Source organism: Lepisosteus oculatus, chromosome 4 (genome assembly GCF_040954835.1).
Source record: "Lepisosteus oculatus isolate fLepOcu1 chromosome 4, fLepOcu1.hap2, whole genome shotgun sequence".
Classification (NCBI taxonomy): domain Eukaryota; kingdom Metazoa; phylum Chordata; class Actinopteri; order Semionotiformes; family Lepisosteidae; genus Lepisosteus; species Lepisosteus oculatus.
The window spans coordinates 56095776-56116593 of record NC_090699.1 but is presented as its reverse complement, the minus strand read 5'-3'; the positions used below and the strand labels follow the sequence as shown (position 1 = coordinate 56116593).

At 38.7% G+C, this 20818-nt stretch overlaps 1 protein-coding gene across 8 annotated transcripts in view; it reads left to right on the top strand.

Annotated features, from left to right (window-relative positions):
• usp19 (ubiquitin specific peptidase 19) overlaps nucleotides 1-20818 on the top strand; it is a 34524-nt gene that overhangs the window by 2695 nt on the left and 11011 nt on the right. For 2 of the 8 annotated variants that reach the window (XM_069189387.1, XM_069189382.1), the window contains exons 2-21: nucleotides 1360-1637; nucleotides 2560-2604; nucleotides 6498-6626; nucleotides 7041-7177; nucleotides 7630-8109; nucleotides 8921-9281; nucleotides 9652-9808; nucleotides 10930-11001; nucleotides 11546-11661; nucleotides 12550-12776; nucleotides 14106-14295; nucleotides 14498-14631; nucleotides 15307-15465; nucleotides 15841-15951; nucleotides 16503-16613; nucleotides 16987-17088; nucleotides 17383-17523; nucleotides 17695-17813; nucleotides 18378-18521; nucleotides 19512-19834. In XM_069189387.1, the coding sequence (XP_069045488.1) occupies nucleotides 1496-1637; nucleotides 2560-2604; nucleotides 6498-6626; nucleotides 7041-7177; nucleotides 7630-8109; nucleotides 8921-9281; nucleotides 9652-9808; nucleotides 10930-11001; nucleotides 11546-11661; nucleotides 12550-12776; nucleotides 14106-14295; nucleotides 14498-14631; nucleotides 15307-15465; nucleotides 15841-15951; nucleotides 16503-16613; nucleotides 16987-17088; nucleotides 17383-17523; nucleotides 17695-17813; nucleotides 18378-18521; nucleotides 19512-19834 (3400 nt within the window). In that variant the 5' untranslated portion in view covers nucleotides 1360-1495. The remainder of the gene's footprint in view (nucleotides 1-1359; nucleotides 1638-2559; nucleotides 2605-6497; nucleotides 6627-7040; nucleotides 7178-7629; nucleotides 8110-8920; nucleotides 9282-9651; nucleotides 9809-10929; nucleotides 11002-11545; nucleotides 11662-12549; nucleotides 12777-14105; nucleotides 14296-14497; nucleotides 14632-15306; nucleotides 15466-15840; nucleotides 15952-16502; nucleotides 16614-16986; nucleotides 17089-17382; nucleotides 17524-17694; nucleotides 17814-18377; nucleotides 18522-19511; nucleotides 19835-20818) is intronic. The other 6 variants (XM_069189385.1, XM_069189383.1, XM_069189384.1 and 3 more) reach the window with 6 other exon arrangements.

The following is a 20818-nucleotide window of genomic DNA, read 5'->3' as shown; positions in this document are numbered from 1 at the left end:
CAGCTGAAGATGTATAGTTTAACATTGTACTAAACAATTATTGAGTTTAATTCTCTATTTTGGTGAATCTGTTTTTGTTTACATTTTAAGCAATTGCTTTTTCTATTTGCAATAATAAACTGGTGTTCTTTAAATGTAATTATTTTAGTTTGAGATACCTGTGAATACATTTTATACTTATTTAAAATAAAAGTAACATTTGTGTTTTTCCTTTATAGTTATAATGTGTATATTTAATAAGTCTACTTCAATAAAGTAATAAGGATAATGTTAAAAAAGTAAAGAACCATAATCTAATCTCCACTGTAGTCAAATCTCATTAATTTAGGAATGATCACCACTTTATTGTTTAAATAGCATCATAAATGACGCAGACATGTTTCACTGCTTTGTTTTTTCTCCTAAGCCATAATAGCTTGTAGGCTGTAAGTGGTCTTTTCCATAACCAGCTCCTGCTTATTAAATGAAAGATGTGTGCAATTTGTAGTAGCATGGTAGACTAGCATTGCACTGAAAGTCTCTGAGCAGGTCATTTTCTAGCGCCTGAGAATGATCTTGGTTCATTAATGGTTTTTAGGATAATGTTAAATATTTCAGATTACCCAAAGGAGGGAGCTGATTCTTTGGAAGTGGTTTGGTGGAAGATGTTTGTATAATTGTGTTAGGGTATGGCAGGGTACAGATTATTGTTAATCTTGCTTGAACCAATGACTATTTTGTGACAATAAAATGGGTAATGCACTACAAAATGAGCCTGCTAGTTACTAATCACATCTGACTAAAGTTTTATTTCAGATTTCATTAGCATGTGTCTTAGTCTGATGATAAGAATGAGTGGTGTATTTTGTAGAACATGTTCCTTGAGCAGGAATCTGTACTTTGTACAAAAATTGCTTAAAACCTGATTATATCCTAGGACTGTCTCTTGGTCAGTCCAAAGATATAAGGTCAATAAGTCAAAACGTGTTTTATTTTGCCCTGATTTTTGTTGGTACCGTAAGGGCTGATGAAAACAGGTAGAAACGTACTGCATCTTGTTCGGGCACATTGAATAACAGATTCAAAAAGAGATTTGAAAACTGCAGAATTTTATACACTTGCAGGACCCAATTGCTTTGTGTAACAATTTGAGCAAACGCCATTCTTTAGATTCTGCTGAAAATGTATGATATTTTTCTTAAGAATGCAGTACTGCTCTTTTGTATAGATTGAGTTTTTTAGATTTCCTTTTTGAAGTGATAAGTTATTTTATTTTAAAAAACAGTATTTTCAGGAACTTTTTACAGACTGAAGATTTCTTGTCAAGGTTTATAGGAAAGCTGGAGCTTTGATCAGTCTTCTCATTCCCTTCTCCATCAGGCCCTTTGTTTTGTTTGGGAGAGTTCTGCCATCTAAAGTCGCCAAAATAGCTGGGCCAGGTAGAAAGCGCCATACCCCTGAACCAGACACCGCCAGTGAAGCCAGTGGGCAGTCCGCGATCAGCAAGTGGCTCAAGATGGCCAGCACCACTGAGGCCGCTGGCTGCCGGAGACCGTCTCGTGGGCCAGAGGACAGCACCAGCAAGAAGAAGCAGAAGGACAAGGCCAACCAGGAGAGCAAGGAGGCTAAGCGGGCCAGCAGCTTAGAAACAAAAAAAGGTACTGTTCTCTGAGCAGCTGGCTCTCCTGCTCAGTGCCTTAGAGCAGCTGCCTTTTCTTTGTCTCATTCACTGACATTTTTTTTTGTCTTGGTGTTTCCAGTAGCTGTGCACAGTAAATGCTAGCTTACTTGATGAAGTAAAAGAAGTGTCAGGAAAATTAAGAATCTGCAGCAGCTCCAAGTAGCGCTGCTCAGCTCCGCTGATGCCCAGCCAGAGCCAGGGCTCCCGTGTGTCACTTGAAATACGGGATTTTGCTGCTCAGTGTCGTGCTGTCCTTGTAGGGTTTGGACATGTTTGCAATGCTGCTGGAGGCCTCCTGCCACAGTCAGTCAGTGGCACAGCTGTTGCACAGCTGATGCAGCTTGGACTTCTGTGAGCTATTTCCAACCTGTGGGTCTCATCTTGTATTTGCTAAAAGTCACCGTCTGACTTTATCAGTGCATCAGTCGAAGTCCCAAAGATCTAGTTGTCCGAACCCAATGTCAATAATGGTGCCCAATTATTCTTGTGTATCCTAAATGTGATACACAGCTTCCTGGAACAAAAGAAATATGCATCTTTTACCCATTTGCCTGTAGTTCAATAGTCTTGAATTTAAACAATTATATCATGTACTTTATTACTTGAATATCCTTGTAAGAGTAATGGGCATCATTTTATTATTGCTTTTAGGTCTGCAGGTTCTGTTTAAAATAATCTCCAATTATGCAGTTAACTCTTTTGCTGAAAATAAGAAAATTCTCCTTATTAATAAATATTATTTGGCATATAGTGGGGGGAAAAATAAATTATTTGTAATGCTAGTAAAAAGTATGGATTCGGTTTAATAAGAAACTTAAAATGGCCTTCTCTTTAGGTGTCACATGATAGGGTTCCATAAACTGTATTTTAGAATCCCTTTTCTCTTTCTCAATTGTTAGAGCTGTCATGCTCTCAAGAGTCACTTGATGAAACAAATTTTGATGGTAAGTTGCTACGTGTTATGGTTTCTGTACTGCAATGGGTCCTGTATTAACAGATTATAATCTTGCTGTGTGTGGTTCTTGTGGTAGATCTGAGCTACAGAGAGGCTGTTATTACTAACAAAGTTTGAAGAGTAATAAAATATGAAGCTGAGATCACACAAGTCTATAATTTGCCTTTATGAATTGTGCCTTAGACGCAAGCAATTTCTTTTGATGGAAAAGGATGATTACACACAGAACTGTTTGATCAGAATGCCTTGGAACTGCTTTTGCTTCCGTTTGTTGTTCAAGCTGGAAAATGCTTGTGGCTTTAATGATGCGTGAAATCCTGAGGCATTCTGACTTTTTACTTTCTGAAAAGACACATTGAAAACCCAATAGTAATATTATAAGAAACACAGATTAACCCAGAGGGTGGATGATCTAAAACAGGTAATTGTTTTACACCACATGAGTCCATGATGACCATATATTCAGGGTCTCTCTTACATTACATAAAATATAATTGGCTTTGTAAATGTATTCAGAATTTTCATTTAGGAGAGTGCTGTACAATACTCAGCTGGCTAAATATGGGTGGGCAGGTTTAATGTGTCTTTTTAGTGTAAAAAGTGTAACTGACACTTTTCTTTAACAAAGGTGTGGGTAATATCCATGTTATGCAAAATACAAGAAGCAACATGAGGGTAATTTAAGAGCATAGAATCCCTTTGTTTAAGGAGCACTGTAATGTCATTATTATTATGGTATTTAGTGATGGATAAATGGAGCAGATGTGCTGCTAACCCAGTAAAGATCTAAACAGTGCAAAGCCTCTAAAAACAAAGCCATGTTGTCGCTTGGAGATGAAGTAGTGTACCAGCAGGCACCACGTCTCCAGAGGTCTGCTGTGTATGTCAGTCCTCCTACAAATGAGGAGATATTGTTTGAAGTGGAGTTAGGAGAAACTGTGGCAAGTTCAGGCTTTGAGAGGTGTGAAATTGGCCAATGCTGATTTGCTTGAGCTCCATAACCTTATCATTTTGACTGGGACAGCAGGAAATTTAATTTTGATCTCCGATAGATGTTATCAAAGGTCATCCTTTGTGAGATGGACTGAAGGTGTTATAATTAATAATAATAATTGCTTACACTTATAGAGCGCTTTTCTGGACACTCCACTCAAAGCGCTTTACAGGTAATGGGGATCCCCTCCACCACCACCAATGTGCAGCATCCACCTGGATGATGCGACGGCAGCCATAGTGCGCCAGAACGCTCACCACACATCAGCTATCAGTGGGGAGGAGCTATACTGAGGACCCACATAGACCGCAGGGTGAAGTATTATAAGTGTTCCCCGTTATGGGGAACACTTATAATACCGAATAACCTATTCTTAATGTAATGTACAAAAACACCTTTAGTCTTGCGCGAGTGGAAGTGTGGATATAAATTATGCATGCAGGAACAATATGAGGCTGTTTGGCATTATGAAGTCATACAACTGTCCTGTGCTCACATGTCCAGAAAGGATGAAATACCTCTGGGTCAAATGACTGACTGGAGTGTCACTTGAGTGTGTCCAAATGTCATGATCTTCTCTCCTTTTTTCCATGTGCTGAACTGCAGAAATGTTAGCCTGTGTACAATCATGCTGCGAAAGCTGCTTTGTCAAGGCCAGAGAGCTTTCTAGGCTTTGCACTAGGGCTTTACTAAATTTTTTGTACCCCTCTTGATTTTCTGGATTATGTGGATTTTGAAACTTTCTTGTATCGCAGTCCACAACTGCCACATGTATGCCACATGCCACATTATATTTCCTACTGTTCTAATGTGCTGTGCTGTACTGTACCATGCATCTTAAATTAAATAATTGTATGTCTGTCCTTACTTATTTCATGATGGGTGTGAATGGCAGTGGCACAATACAGTATAGTGCTGGAGCCAAGGGTTATGTGTTGCTTTTGATCATTAAATGCAGACTTTATGGGAGACTTTGTAGGAAAGTTTTTCTGGTTGTGCAGTGCCGTCTTTCTACAGAGCTTTCCAACACACAACACACTCTGTTTGCAGTATGTGATTCCTGTTGATAGCAGTTGAAATGAGACTGAAGTACTAATTGTAGCTTGCGTTGTCAGCAATCCTCAGGCCAAGTGCGGTATGACAGAAGATAAAATATATATTTTTTTAAAGAATGCTTCCAAGTGTTTGACTTAATGGAATACTTTTAAGGTTTTTCTAAATTTTATGTTGCATTTTATATGTTTATACATATGTATAAGACTGTAGCTTCTAATGGTTTTGGTAGCCGCTTAATTAATGTAATTTTCAATTCAAGAGTTCTGACTAGAGGTCAGAAAGTGAAGCCCGAACCCGGCCCGGATGGTACTGCTAAATTTGAAACCCGAACCCGAAAGCGGTCACTCTTTCGTTCTCACTGACGCAGTTTTACAATGCTGTGCTCGGCTGCTATCCGCTTGAATTAATAGACAGTGTCGTACGCTGAGAAAAGCTGGTATTTTATAAATCTGTAATAGTTCTGAAGTGGGGAACGGCTGATAACCGTAATAGACCTACTAAAAAACCTAGCGCTATGCAAAGTGAATATGCGCGCAGGCATTAATTGTTTTATTTTAGCTACATTCCGCGTTGTTGAGGTCGTAATGTTTCCATACCGAAGCCGTTCCCGACTCTTTCGGCATTTTGAGCGGTTTCTCCCTTTTTGAGTTTTCGTTTTATTTCATCCATTGCGAACAGTTGGCTAGGTAGGCTCTGTTACAAACATACGAGAGAGCGCGCCAAATGAGTTACGAATTTCTTCTAATAAAAATAAATGTAAAACATAAAATAATAATAATTTATTCGATAATTCCATAATTCATTTTCACTTATTAAAGAACGAACCCAAACCCGTGAAAAACCGACCCGAACCCGGCACGAAACACGATTCTTTGTTGGGTCCCGTCGGAGCCGGGTAGCAGACCTCTAGTTCTGACTACTCATCAGCATTTGATTTGGCTTAGACAGAGAATGTTAAAGCTTATAAAGTTCTAAAATGTACATTAATATTTTTACATTAAAAATTCTTCATTTATTTTAAGACCTGCTGTTTTAATTGGTGGACTTTTTAGGTGGTCTCTTGAATAGTAACAGAAAAAAATTCACTGTTTAATTTAGCTTACCTAATAAGGCCCACTGCATAGCTGAAACACTGCAGGAGAAAGTATGCACCATCGAAATCATGTTCAACATTTCCAGTGACTAGTGAATGACCCCTAATATGGTATTTAGGAATGACACTGGAATTTTATAATAATTGTTTTGCCAGTTGGCTTACAATCGCTGTAATTCTCAGATATTTTTGGGATCATGGAGACATTCAGTGCCTTAGAGTTAAATGTGCTATCTTTGCACATTTGCACTCTGGTTTTCTTCATGTGTAGATTTCTTGACAAAATGTTAAAATATAATTGTTAAATGTATAGGATAAAATTAATCAAACTGGAAATTGCTAAAAATAAAAATAACATGAAGGAAGTTTAAACTGGCATTTTGTAACTGGTTTCTTTTATTTACAATCTCAGTTTAGTTATTTTTCTTGGATTTTTACAATATGGACTGCTCTTTGCTTACTTTCCTTAATATGGTAAGATGTGGTATTGAAATAAAAAAGGTCTGACTATGAATTCCTATTTTTTCTGCTTCAGATGTACAATATTTTCAAATGTGTGTGAGCATATTATGTAACTGCAAGCTTTTGTTAATAATTTGGGTATAGGTCTGTGATATTGTTCAAATACACGCTGAAGTTTAGCCAAAGTTTATTTTTGACTTCTGGCCTAGAAATTTGAAAAAACTCAACTACAGCTTCATTGGTCTTTAAATCGCTGGTTTCTTTGTCTGCTTTCTAGATGTGTTCTATGACTGGAAGCAGAATGCCAATGAGGTCATTGTGAAGCTGAAGCCAGGAGAGGGAGTTATGAAGGTGGAGGATGTGGATGCAGGGTTCTCTGATACAGCCTGTCAGGTCAAGTTCCCAGGTAACTTTTTTTTTAACTGTAATGAGCAGCCTCAGGGGAGCAAGAAACCAGAACTAGCTGTTTAACCAACCTTTACCCTTTACCTGTGATTTGTAAAGCTATATCTACATAGGTATGGAGAAGAGGTAGGCTTAACAAAATGTCAGATTATTTCAAAAGGGAGTAATCAAATTATTTACCTTTGGTCTTCCCTGTAAATGGATAGAGATAAGGTCTCATTTTTATATATTCCTCAAAGCCAATAGTTGTCATAGATATAGAGTGGTTGAGTATGGAATAGGTTTAAACATATGTGTGTTTTCGTAAAACAAAAGTGACACAATGTTCAGGAAGAAGAGATCTGACTGAGGACCTTTTTTGAACTATGAGGTACTGTGTACGTGCGGGTTTGTGAGACTGCCTGTTTGTGTTTAGATGGACGCCTGTGGAGCTGTCATCTCCATGCTGAGATTGAGAGTTCATGTAGTAAGGTGCAGTACAAGGAGAAAGGCAGCTTCCTGCAGTTAGTCATGCAGAAGAAGATCCCTTTCAATGCCTGGCCGTCTCTGATGGTAAGAGAATACATGCCTTCCTTTAGTGGGTATTAATAGTTATTAATGCTTGATTATTAATAAGTCCATTATAATACATTATTAATAGTTATTAATCATCATTAGAGTTGCCAGGAATTAAGAAGGCAAGCTTTTATGATTGTTTCAACTGGCGAAGCATGTTTTCTGCTGAGGAGCATTGCCAAATATTTATTGTGCCAGAAAAATGAGTCTGCATTTGCAACATGTTAAAAGTTTGTTAAATGTGATATGAAACTAAACAATGCAATCCTGTATATTTTCATAAAGTATTTAATATTCAAAGCCTACATCCCGTGATTTGTTTGGATTAAACAGAATTAAAACATGTATCCCATATCCCATATTAGTTAACACCTCTAAATGAAATTTGCTGCAGTGCTCCAGACTAGAGAATAAATTCATTTAAGTCTACTCTTCTTTTTAATTTTAAGCGGAGCAAGAAGAATAAAGATCCAGTTCAGATCCAGACAGAGAGTGGTAAACAGCTTCCCCCAAAGGTAGAGAAACTGGATGCGGAAATGGGAAAGGCTCCTGTGGAGTCAATGGAACAGAAACGTGCAAAAGTAGAGCGGGGATTGAAACGTGCAATAAAGGCAAAACCTTCCGAAAAGAGCGATCTGGGGGCAAAGATGCCAGAGGCAGCAAAGCCCACCGAGAAGACGGAGCCACCGGCTGAACCCAGTGCTAAACGGACATTCTGCACCATAAAAACTGCTAAAGACCCGGGGCTTAGTTCTGGAAGGGACTCCCCTGCCAAGGGATCTGAAAAATCCCAAACTGAGACCAGCTTGGAAGCTGCGTGTCCCCTTAGCTGCAATGGCAGGAGCAGGCACAAAAGGAGTGACCGGGGACCTCCGGCAGCTCTGCTGCAGGAGAGGAGGGCAGACAGCCAGCACATGGGGAAGTCTCAGGTGAGCTTGTGACAAAATCAGCGCACATACCGACACACAGACCTTAAAAGCTCAGTTCGTCTTATTGAATAAAGCAGATTGGCAGTCTTCATCAAGACATCTAATTTAATTATACATCATAAGTCTATCTGTGAGCAGAAGTCTTAGTTTTCACTTTCCCTGTCACTATTCCGCTCTGAAAAATACTTAAGTTGAGTGACGACAACAAATCATACTGTAGATTTGTTTTGTTGCTGCACTTTCTTATTTAATTTCTGAATAAGCCTTTTTATTTTTCCCTGCTTCTATCCCAGTGTAAATATCTAGATTTATCTTAGTGCACAGACACAAAACAAACATCCACACTTACTCTTTCAGATATTTATTGTCAAGCCACTTGTGACAGACTCTTAATGCTAACAAAAGGGCAAGTGTGGCACCCACTGCCTTTGGCTTCTCTTTGTAACACCTTGGAGTTACACATGTTTGTTAGCTGGGGATCTCCAAGCCAAATTGTGGTGGCTCTCTTGTGTAGCCATTAGGGACTTGGTGTGGGGCATAACAACTTTTGATCCACCAACCTTTGCTTCCTGGTGCAGTGGAGCGTTTTATGTGATTTACAACAGTTGGACACCTTTTGTATTATGATGTATGAATACAGGAGATTATTTTTAGTCAGCAAGGTAAAGCAAAACGTTCGTAGATCTTTGCTTTCTTTGATCTGAGAATTTCTATCAGATTGGAGACTGTCAGCCTCATATGAGTACTGTCTGTATAAAGTTGAGGTGGTGCTCCTGCATTACAGGTGTAACGTTAGTTTCTTGTGTTGAAGGCGGTGGTGCTAGAAGAAAGGAGAGGCCAGTCTGTGGTCACTGAAATCGGCTCGGACGTTCTGGGGCCTCCTTCAGGTGGAACTCTAAATCCTCCCACAGTACCCTGCTCCAGTGGGGACAGTGAGAAGTCAGATTCCTTGGACGGGACTGTTGAGCCAGCAGTGCAAGTGGACAGAGAGACAGCCATGATCCCCGAGGTAGAGAAAAGGGTCCCTGAGTTAGGAATGGTTGGGCTTGGTCATGTGGGCGCTGGGGAGCCTGCCTCAATCGCCTTGACTGAGGAGGCAGGTGCCTCTGGAACGAGCACTGAGGAAAAGAGAGACAGGTGCAAGGAGGAGACCTTGGAAAACCAGGCAGAAGGTAATTAATATTCTCTTTATTATAAGACCATACTGTATTTTAATCCCTTTAATCCATTGTTGTGTTGTGTTTTAGTTTTATGGGATAATATTCCGATACAATACAAGTAATACAATGCTTCTTATAAGAAAGTCCAAGCAGTAAAATGCATTGGAAAACCATAGCGTGAGAAGGCCTACAATATTACTTCTTTACTGGGTTGGAATTCCATGGCGCTTCTAGCTAGTTGTAAAATTAAGCACAGTCTCAGGTGGTCTGCATTGTAAATCTCTGGGAGGAATAGCTAGGAACCTTCATGCTTGTTCCTTTACAGATTTGAGTGGTGGTTAATTGTATTTATTTTAATTTAACCTCTTATTTTACACTCTAGTCTTGGAGCCCATGGTGAATCTGACATTTGTGAAGAATGACTCGTATGAGAAAGGGAATGACTTCATGGTAGTTAATGTCTACCTGAAAGGGATCCATAGGGAAACAGTGAAGGTACTTTTCCGGGAGCAGGATTTCACTCTCATCTTCCAGACAAGGTGATCACTGACCTGTTTTTTTGTCACTTTTATGACTTGAGACATGTTTCTCAGACATCATTTTGTCTCAGTGAAGGCATTTTACAAAATAATCTCTGAAATACCTTACACCAGAGTATTTCAACCTCTTCTTCCAAGAACTGTTGTATTCAGATTGAACGTCAGTCATATCTTCCAACTGAATCCATATATTCTCCTTAAGATCACTCGCCATAAAACTTATTTGAATTTCCTGTAAGCTTCTTGCATGCAGTAGTTCAGTACATGGTCCTTGGTTCTGAAGGAATACTACCTGCAGGTTTGATTACAGCTAAGCTCTCAATCTCCAAAGCTAATAGATGCCTTAATTGACCAGCTTGACTTTTAGACTTTTATTTAACTTCTTTCTTTGACCAGTGCGGGATGTTAAATACCCTGGTTTAAGAGTACTGTTTACTGTTAAATTCAGCATATACAAAGTTATTCTGCCCCACCTCTGCCTTTTATGCCTTTGTTATGCTGCCTTTATTTCTGACTAAACAGCTCTTGCCAGTAGATCAATTTATGATTAACAGACACAGGTGGGAATGAAAAGTGTATCAGACACTCCCCACTCCCCACAATTTGATTTCAGACTGCATACTTCAATGAGGGTAGATTTGAAACTTGGAACAGGTTGATATCTTTTACAAATCACTTTTGATCTTTTAAAATCTAAAAACGTATTTACAAATAGAAAACTGAAATAAACTAGAATGTGAATAAGAACTCATCTGAAGCAAAAACCATCAGACAATGTTTCTCAAGGACCAGGGTTGGAAACCGCTTTTTTAAGACAGTGAACATTTTCCTTGATAGCTTAAGTGTAAGCACTACTACTCTCACTTTTTAATGAGAAAGAAATGAATTTGCTTGAGCTTAATCACTGGCTACTTTGTACAGGTACACTATATTTAGGACCTTTTTACTTCCTCTTTCAGTGAATAGGTCCAAAGTAGTGTTCTGATAAAATATCTACTATATGTTGGGGATTTTAATGTTATTTTTTAAATTATTGGCATATTCATTGCTCTTTTAAAATACAGAACAATAGGAAATATTTGTTTTCATGTACTAACTGCTGTGTTTTTTTTCTTCTTAAGTGACCCAAGTTTTTTGCGGCTACAACCGGGCTGTGGACCAAACACTGTCTTTAAGTGGCAGGTAAAACTCAGGTGAGGTGACTTGACATTATTTACTGCCCTTGTTCCATAAGATCTGTGTATCCCAGTGCTTTATATGGCTGCATATTTGAGAGTGTTCTTTTTGTTTCTGTTATACTGAAGTATATTGCATTTTGACAAGTTATTATTTTTTAATATACTTCCAGTGCTTAAACAATCATCATATATCATTCCTCTGCTCAGTTTAACAGACATGCTGAAAAAACACAACATGTAATGAATAGAAGGTAGGTTAGTAGGTATAGATTTCCCTCTTAGATAAATCACATATTGAAGTTTTTATTTGGAGATATTCATAATTCACCTTCCTTCTTCCAGGTGCACAGTGTCTTCAGAATGAGGATAGAATTTCTTTAATTGTTGAATTTTTAATTCTTTATTCTGTAAAGGGAAACAGTAGACCCTAGCCACATATGCATTAATGCCAGTTAGGAACACTAATAGAACACATCATTGCTTTTATTTATGGTTGCTTTCATTTTAAAGCTGTGTACCCGTTCATGTGCAAAAGCATAGATATTCTCTGTTTCTGCAGGAATCTTATCCACCCCGACCAGTGCACTTATGCTTTCACCCCATCCCGGATTGACATTACCCTGAAGAAGAGACACAGTCAACGCTGGGGAGGCCTGGAGGCACCTGCAACACAAGGTCTGCATCTTGGCCTATACATGGTCTGGAGCCTGTTCCCTTTCCTCTGCCTATTTTCTCCTTACTGGCTGATTTGTTTAATGTATTTTTGTCATGGGATTTCCTATTTGCTCTGAAGGGGCTAATGACACACCAAACTGTAGAGTTCACTAATGTATTGTTTCAGGTAGCTTATTTTGGAATAGACACAATACATACAATATAATACATTAGTGAACTACTTGGACTCAGCTGGACTACCTGAGATTGAGGCATTTCCACTGGGGCTCAGCTACACCTTGATTAATCCCAAACAGGCATAAAGCAGTACAGTTTTATATGTTGTGCTTGGTGAGTTTCACCAGGTTAATCCATTGTCTTTTGGAGTGCCTTACAGCAAATGCAACAAAACTCCAAACTGAAAAACATGTTTGATATCGGGAGTGTGAGAAAATAAAGGCACTTTGTCTGATGGACAAATGGAAAATATATATAATTCAGAGCCCCTTAGAGGTGTTTTATACACCCTGAATGTACCTAACATGTTTCTGAATTTGTTTTTCTTTGATACAACAGAGAAAGGTGTTAATATTGAAATTAATTTTGGGACTGGGTGACTGAATGAATAAATAATTCTTTAGTGAATTCTAAATTACTTAATGTACTTCTGAACGATTAATAATAAATAATTAGCATAAATAACTAAAATGATTTTCTTCAAATTTCAGATTTAATTAAAAGGGTTGATTATGCACATCCCAGGACTTGCCCCTTGCCTGTTCGTTTCCTCTTCTATACAGTATATCACCTTTTCCTTGTAAACACCACTTTGGAGAAAGCTCTTGGTGTGTTTCTTGTCGGAGAAGAAAATATGCTGCTAAACACAAGCTTCATTGTGCTTTTTTTAAGGTGCAGTGGGTGGTGCCAAGGTTGCTGTGCCCACTGGGCCTGCCTCACTTGATAAGAGCCAGCCAGGGAGTAGCCAGCACGCGCTGCCAAGCAAAGAAGAGCCCAGGACTGCAGAGAAGGATAAAGCCCGTGCAGAGGACAGTGCCTTGGATACTGTAGGAGCCCGAACTGTACCTGAACATGTTCCCATAAAGCAAGAGCCCCTGGTTACTTCAGTAAGTGGAGTGGTATGTTCTGGTATATTACCTGGAAAAGCGATATAAAAATGAGTATTGAAAAGTATCTGGTCTTGAAAATGGACTTGTTAGGAGGGGGTGCCAAACTTTCTATAACGTGATCAAGAGAGCCTGGCCTTTGGGAAGAATGTGGCTGCTGACTTTCTGGAATCACAGAAGAATGCTCATGAATGTGTTTTTGATTCGGGATGCAGTTCGCTTCAAAATGCCTCTTCGTCCATTTTATTCTGTCACTCCCGTAGTTCTTGTCACAGCATGAAAGCGAACATTGAGTAATCAACTCATGGTGTGCATTCCCTGAGTTACGACCAGACTGGTTTCCATGGCAGCCAAATAGCTCATCTTAAAAATAATCACCAGCGATTCTGTGTGCCAGTGCTTTGTTTTGATATAATCATTGAAAAAAGACTGCAGATTCCATTGTTGCTTGGATTTTAGAAGTGAAGGCAAGAAACCAAATGTACTACATATAGCTAAGATGTATTGCATACACTTATATAAACCCTACTGGCCACTCTAGAAATTCTCCTTCAGTTACCTGTAAGAACAGAAAGGCAGGCTGCTGCAATCAACTGCAGATATTTTAGCCAATTTATTAAGTGTAACGTATGTCCTTAGAAAGATAACTAATCTAATAAAATAAGGCTTGAGTTTAAGCCTTACGGCTTTGCCCATTTTGATTTTTAATTACACAATACAGCACTATTACTATCAGTTATAATGGTGGAGAGCCTTAAAAATATTGATAGATTAAATAAGTAGGGGTTAATAACACGCTTGTGAGAGCTGTTATATCTGAAGAAGTCTCCATAGCCAAAACATCTGTTTTTGACATTTTTACATTACCTCTTCTTGTTTCTGTACAGTATGGCAATATTTAATCAATATTATTTTCTTTACAAGAATGGTTTGAAGGTGCTGTTTTTTTCTGGTAAGCTTATCACTGAAAAAGACTTTCCAGGATCAGAACAGTTTTCTATTCAATGTTAGCAATATTAGTTAACTAGTCTAAAAGTACATTTTAAAAACTCTGGGTCTTTACTATTGATTCTTGATTGCATTATTCTAAAGAAGATGTCATGACTTTGTTTTATAGTTTATACCTTTTGTGTTGCTCTTCTAAACCATCCTTAAGCCCACCCGAAGATTAAGGTTCTGGCTACACCACTGCTTGTAGCTCCTCAAAGTTGGCTAGTAACATTTTTGCTCTAGCGTGCTGCAGTGTGCTTTAGTAGGAATGGCAAGTAGTGAAAAAGTTCAGGTTAGAGTGGACTGGTACGCTGTTTCTGAAGGCTGGCTCTTTTTTTTTTCCCCTCACAGCCCAAACCAACCTGCATGGTGCCACCAATGACTCATGCATCTGCTGGCAGTGAGCACACCGCTGAGGAAGAGGAGAAGAAGGTTTGTCTGCCTGGTTTCACAGGACTGGTCAACCTGGGCAACACCTGCTTCATGAACAGTGTCATCCAGTCCCTCTCCAACACCAGAGAGCTACGGGACTACTTTCATGGTGAGTGAGATTGCCAATACCGAGTCAAGGAATGGTCTTCTTGGTTTACATGTTCCATGTTTTGGTATAAATATAGTATATCAGATATAGCAAACCAGAAAAGTGGTTTTTCATAGTCATTTTTATTGGGAATGTCTGAGGGTGTCTTCACAGTCATGTTCTTATGGTAAGTAAATGCTTCTTTATTTGTGCTATTTCACAGACCGAGCTTTTGAGACAGAAATAAACTGCAGCAACCCCCTAGGGACTGGAGGACGTCTCGCAATAGGGTTTGCGGTGCTACTGCGAGCATTATGGAAAGGGACCCACCATGCGTTCCAGCCCTCCAAACTCAAGGTGCCTCCGAACAGGAAGGAAACGAATAAACTGACACATTTCATCTCTATTTTAAAAAAATATTTTAGTGGTTAACAACAGGGACAATAAGTTTGATGAGCTCCCACATGCAGTATTAACATAGCTGTGTAGTAGGCACATGTTTCATTAAGACACCTACACCCCTCATCAATTTAAAGGTGAACTGTCTTGAACACGATAAAATAAAATTAAAAGGCCTTGTTTAAAACTACTGTTAAATGTCCTTACTACAAAAAAAGGTCCAAACTTCACTGTATAATATTGCCATGTTTTTTGTCATTTCTACATGGTTGTACAGTATGTATTCAGTTGTGCGCAAATTGACAGGCCAGTTCAAAATTATGTTTTTATCTTCAGGCTCCTGCTGTGGTTGTTTAGAATGAAAGGATTAATATATTTTTATTCTTTAAAATCATAAGCATTTTTAAGTACTGATAAGCAATAAGCTTCCAACAGGTTACAACCAGAGATTGTTTTTTTTATTTTTTCAGGCCAGTGTCGACTTCTTATTCTATCTTTTTGGAGATTAACATACCTTAATCTGAAATGACACTTGCTGAAAGTAGTATTTTGGGAATCTTGGAAAGTGTTTATTATTAGTGGCAGCTTGATATGAATACCTCTCCCATTTCTTTGTTAATTTGCTTCCTGTAGGCGATTGTGGCAAGTAAGGCCAGCCAGTTCACAGGATACGCACAGCATGATGCGCAGGAGTTCATGGCGTTCTTATTGGATGGCCTCCATGAAGACCTGAACAGGATCCAGAACAAACCCTACACTGAGACTGTGGATTCAGATGGGAGGCAGGATGAGGTGAGAAATCAAATGACTGAAGACTCACAAACTATATAACTTGCTCTTTTTATGCATTTTCAGAGGATAGATATGGGTGTAAAATAACAAATCCTCACTTAAGGAAGAACCTGTTAAAACAGACTGGCCAAATTGCACGCTCAGTGATGGTCTTTGAAGCAGCTCACCCTTCAGTGGACTGTGAACAAGCTGTTCCCCTGTGTTTGTATGTTCTGTTCCTTGGCATCACCTGATTCTTCTGAACACGTTCACTGGGCGTTTTGATTGATGCACAGGCAGGGAATGCTCAGACAAAATAATGAACTTGTGCCTCCAGTGCCTCCAGCATTATGGTTTGTCCTGTTGAGTCAGCTCCGTGTTTACTTTTGGTGACAGGTTGTGGCAGAGGAGGCTTGGCAGCGACACAAGATGAGGAATGATTCCTTCATTGTGGACCTTTTCCAGGGACAGTACAAATCCAAACTGGTCTGCCCTGTCTGCTCAAAGGTGAGCCTAATGTAGTCCTTTTGAAATGTGTTCCAAGATTGGTAAACCCCAATGACGTTTTAAAGAAGTCTTGTAATCACTTTTTGTTGTTTTTAATCATCCCCTTTCTCTTTTTAAATGAATTGGAATTTAGTCAAATTTAAGTGTATCATAAAGTGTTCACAGATGTAAAAAGACTTTCAATGAAATAATATTTATTTTAAAAAATGTGTTGTGAAGAACTTCTTTATTGAAAGTCTTTTTACATCTGTTAATAACAACTTTTCCAGCTGAGTAAACGAAGTACTTCTGGACTCAGTAGGAAAACTAAGTCACAGTTGCACTTGCATGAACATATTGACATAATTAATTAATTGGAGCACAAACATTGCAAAAATTATTTATCCAAATTTTTTAAAAATGTATGTATTAGAAAATCATAGAAAATATCCAAATAACAGTTTACCTGCACTATAAACACAATTAAATCTAGAGTAAGTTTAAAATTTTACTTTACTCTGTATTATATGTCTTACGCGGTATCGGTTCATCGGTATTTCTTTTTCTCCCAGGTTTCTATAACTTTTGACCCCTTCCTGTACCTCCCAGTTCCATTGCCTCAAAAACAGAAGGTCCTCACTGTTTTTTATTTTGGGAAGGAACCTCATAAAAAGCCTGTTAAGGTACAGCCAGTGAAAGCAAAACAAGTTTTTTGTTTTGGGATTGTTTGCTTTGTAAACAATTACTGTACCGTTGTTGCTTGTTTACATCATGTCCCCAGTGTGCTTAAATCATTAAGATTTTTCACTAGTTTTGAGCAATTGGATTGAAGCTAGGACAGAGTTAATGCTGTGTGTATTATTTCTAATGTGACTTGTTTTCTTTTATATTTTCACATCTGTTTTTCTAGGAAAGCTGGGACATTAGCTTATTATCGTCATGACCGTTTTTCCTATGCCATGAGCTGTACTGCCTGTGGGTGCCAGTGTGATGCTTTCAGATAATGATTGGGTCTTTCTCTCTTTCTCTGGGTCTTTCTCTGTTTGTGTGTGTCAGTTTCTTGTGAGTGTTAGTAAGGAGAATTCCAGCACAGCTGAAGTTCTGGAGTCCATTTCCAGAAGTGTGCGCGTCAAACCTGAGAACCTGCGGCTGGCTGAGGTATGATCACTACTGCATGAGTTTCAGTTTGCAGTTACTATACAACTTATTCCTGTATCAATGATTCATCTTCATCTTATATACCTTTGTAATGGTGTATGTGCCTGGTCCTTTAAATCTGTCATTGTTTGCAGTCTTTCAGCATTAAAGGCACATGCTGAAATAATCCATCTTCAAAAGGAATGGAGAGAAGTCCACTGTAGTGCCTAGTAATCTATATGTACTTTATAAATAAGGTACTTAATTGATATACATCTTCTTGTTCTTATAGTGAAGGCTTCTTCTCTGTTGCAGGTCATCAAGAGCCGATTTCACAGAATCTTCCTGCCCTCGCACTCTCTAGATGCTGTGTCCCCTTCAGACACACTCTTTTGCTTTGAGGTGCTGTCTAAGGAGCTGGCTAAGGAGAAAGTGCTTGTTTTGCAGGTCCAGCAGGTACGTAGCGCCGTCAGAACTGCTGAATTCAATCTGACAAGGGTCCGATTTAAACATTGATGCCTAAATCGTCACTTACATTGTGCTAAATATATAAGGGTTTTGTTTTAGATCGTGCTCTAACACGGAACTGTGGTCAGTGCTCTTCTCCTGTCTGTCTTGACTTTGTAGAGACCGCTTGTCCCCAGTATCCCTATCGCTAAGTGCGCTGCCTGCCAGAAGCCTCCCCAGTCTCAGGAAGAGAAGGTGAAGCGCTGCACTCGCTGCTACCGGGTGGGGTACTGCAACCAGTAAGTGACTAACATGAGCTGCTGTGAGGAGGCTGGTGAAATAGAGTGTACCGTTTTCAACTGCTCAGAGGATTATTTGCTGATTAGAACAGGTAGTGCTTCTGTCTACATAAAAACAAGAAAAAAAAATTGAAGGCTCACACCACACCAAAACAGTGAAGGAGAGGTTTACAGATTAAAACAATGGAAAGTGACAAATGACAAGTGTGCCCCCTTTTCTGTATATTTGGTTGACAATCTAGAGTAAGTACATACCTTAACTGCCTTTTGCATTGTAAGTCTAATAACTGCAGAAGCTTAAACTAATTACTTGCTCCCAGCTGAACAAAACCCAGTATTCTCATGAATGATATGCAGGGTGATTTTATTAGGTATCACGCAAAGTTGTGGCATTAAAATTGCAGAATCAGTTAAGTTATAAAAAATGTATATTCAACATCAGGTAGCAGGTGACTTCTTAGGGTGTGAAGAAATGAAAGTGCTGCAGATGAATTCAATTTGATTTTGTAAGGGAAGGGGTAGGTGACAAATATTTTTTTATGCTTTTTTTACACCCTCCAACAGAATTTGTCAGAAGAATCACTGGCCTGATCACAAAACTCAGTGCCGGCCCAACATGGAGAACATCGGCTACCCCTTCTTGATCAGTGTCCCAGAATCCCGGCTCACGTTTAGCCGGCTAACACAGCTGCTAGAGGGATACTCCAGGTAATGCCGGGCATGATGGCCAGCACTCGGGTCTTGAGATAAGCAGAGGTTAGGATGGAGTGTGATGTGCTCTTAGCTAACAAGCTAACACTGTCCACTGAGTGGAATGAGTGTATTTAAAATGAGTAATGGCTCTATTATAATCAGAGCCAATGTCCTTTAGTATTTTTTAAACTGGTATTGAATGTTAAACTGTAAAAAGTAGTACCTAACATTTTGGCTGGTATGCATTTTTCTTTTAATGAAAATGCTTTGTGGAATTCATAGCAAGATAATACAAAATTTGGTTGGTTTATGTTTATGGCAGTAATATGTTAAAAATGTTGGCCCTGTATGTAAATTAATAGATACAATTGTCAGGCTGCACAACAGTGCATAGAAAGATACTGCTTTGCAAAACATCTTTGTGAAAAAAAATGCTAACATAACAGTCTTTTAAAACAAACAGTGTTTTCGATACCTGCAGCTTTCACGTACAAACGCAGGCAGGATTTGCATCTCTGATTTTTACAATTAAAATTCATAATGAGAGTAAATATTGAGGTATATTCAATAAGGTTATATAGCTGGCTGTCCTATTAAGATAAGAGATTTAAAACAGCAATCTTGCTAGATCTTGCAATCAGATGCCTCACACTTATCCAGATAGCCTTTTATACACTGCATATGGTCAGATATTGTCTATTATAGCTGTATCACCCAACTCTTTTATCCATTCATTTATGCTGTTTAAGTCAATCCTTAAATTGTAAAAATGATACTATATACAGTTGAAGATGAGTTACTGTGTAATAATCATGATAATATCCTGTTTCCAATCCCCCCAGCAGAATGATCAGAAAACTGTTAACCTTGCAGATTGCTCTTTGTTGTACAGACATCAGAAAAACTTACAGTTGGTTGTAATGAAAAGCCTTTCTAACGTTTGCTGTAATACATTATAGACATCCGGTACAAACACCCCATAAAAACGTGCTTCTTATCCTCTAGGTACTCTGTCAGCGTGTTCCAGCCCCCCTTCCAGACAGGCAGAATGTCCCCAGAGGTCAGCCAGTGCCGAGCAGATTTGCCTCCTGAGACGCTTGACAGCAGCTGTCAGGAAAGTGTCCTAGCTCAAGAGGCAGAAAAAGAGGGGCCCAGCCTGTCCTCTGAGCCCCACACCAACTCCGAGCAGCCCCCGGGGAACTCCGTTGAGGAGCCAGACTCGATGACCTCTTTGACCACTGAGTCGGGTTTCTCCGCGCCCGTACCTGAAACCCAGGATTCTGTCTTGGAGAAGGAGACTTCCTGCGAGAAGACTGTGAAACCTGAGGGTGAGAGGGAAATCTTCATTTGTTTATTAAACAAGCACAACCTTAGTGTTCAAGTTCTGTGTTTTTGTAATTATTCATATGAAAGTAACAATGATTAGCACTAGCATTTACCCAAGTGGTAATATGGTCTTAAAAAAATCACATTAAGTTTGTATGGCAACCTTCAGTAATAGCATATAGTTTAAGATTCCCTGAGCAGCTTGCAGAAAAAACATTTTTAAAGATATTTTAAATACATCTCATTATGTGCATTACCATTCCCTATGCACAAAGGTAATTATCCAATGTTATTAACTGTTCTGTTTTGTTAGCACTAATGAGCTAGAGCCTTGAGATGAATGTTTATTAGTTATCATGCTAAGTTACACTCTTTTCAATCCCCAAAGTAGGAAGGCAATGATACTAGGATTTTAGAGAAGTGCTCAAATATATTTCTGAAGATTTTGATTGCAGTGTAACACGGATAAAATGAGTAGATCTTCATTGTAGTTTGGAACAGTTGGGTTTCCATGAAAAATTTACAAAAACGGAGTGGAAATTAATCAGATAAGGTTCCTCTAATATTAAAAAGATTTTTTTTTATAAATCAGGCACCTGAAGTTATAGTATAAAAATATTACTGCCTAAAAGGCACGCCTGACCTCTTTCTCAGTGACGAAAAAACGAAAAACACACAAAACAACTCTGCAGGCGTGACTGCTCTAATTTTTTCAGAAAGTTACTGCCACTAGCAACATGTACTATTAAAAGAAGGAGAAAAGGGATATTTTGTTGCCAATTTTGGAGGGAAGAAATAAAATCCATGTACAGGTATATGCTTAAAAGACAGTTTCACATCATCACAAATATCAAGGGTTATCTAACATTAGGGGAGCCATGGAATTGTGTAATAAAATGGATATTGATAGGTCATCAGATATTTTAATCTACATTTTAAATTTTAATCTTTGTTGATTATAAAAATAAAAGTCTTCTTAAAAATGT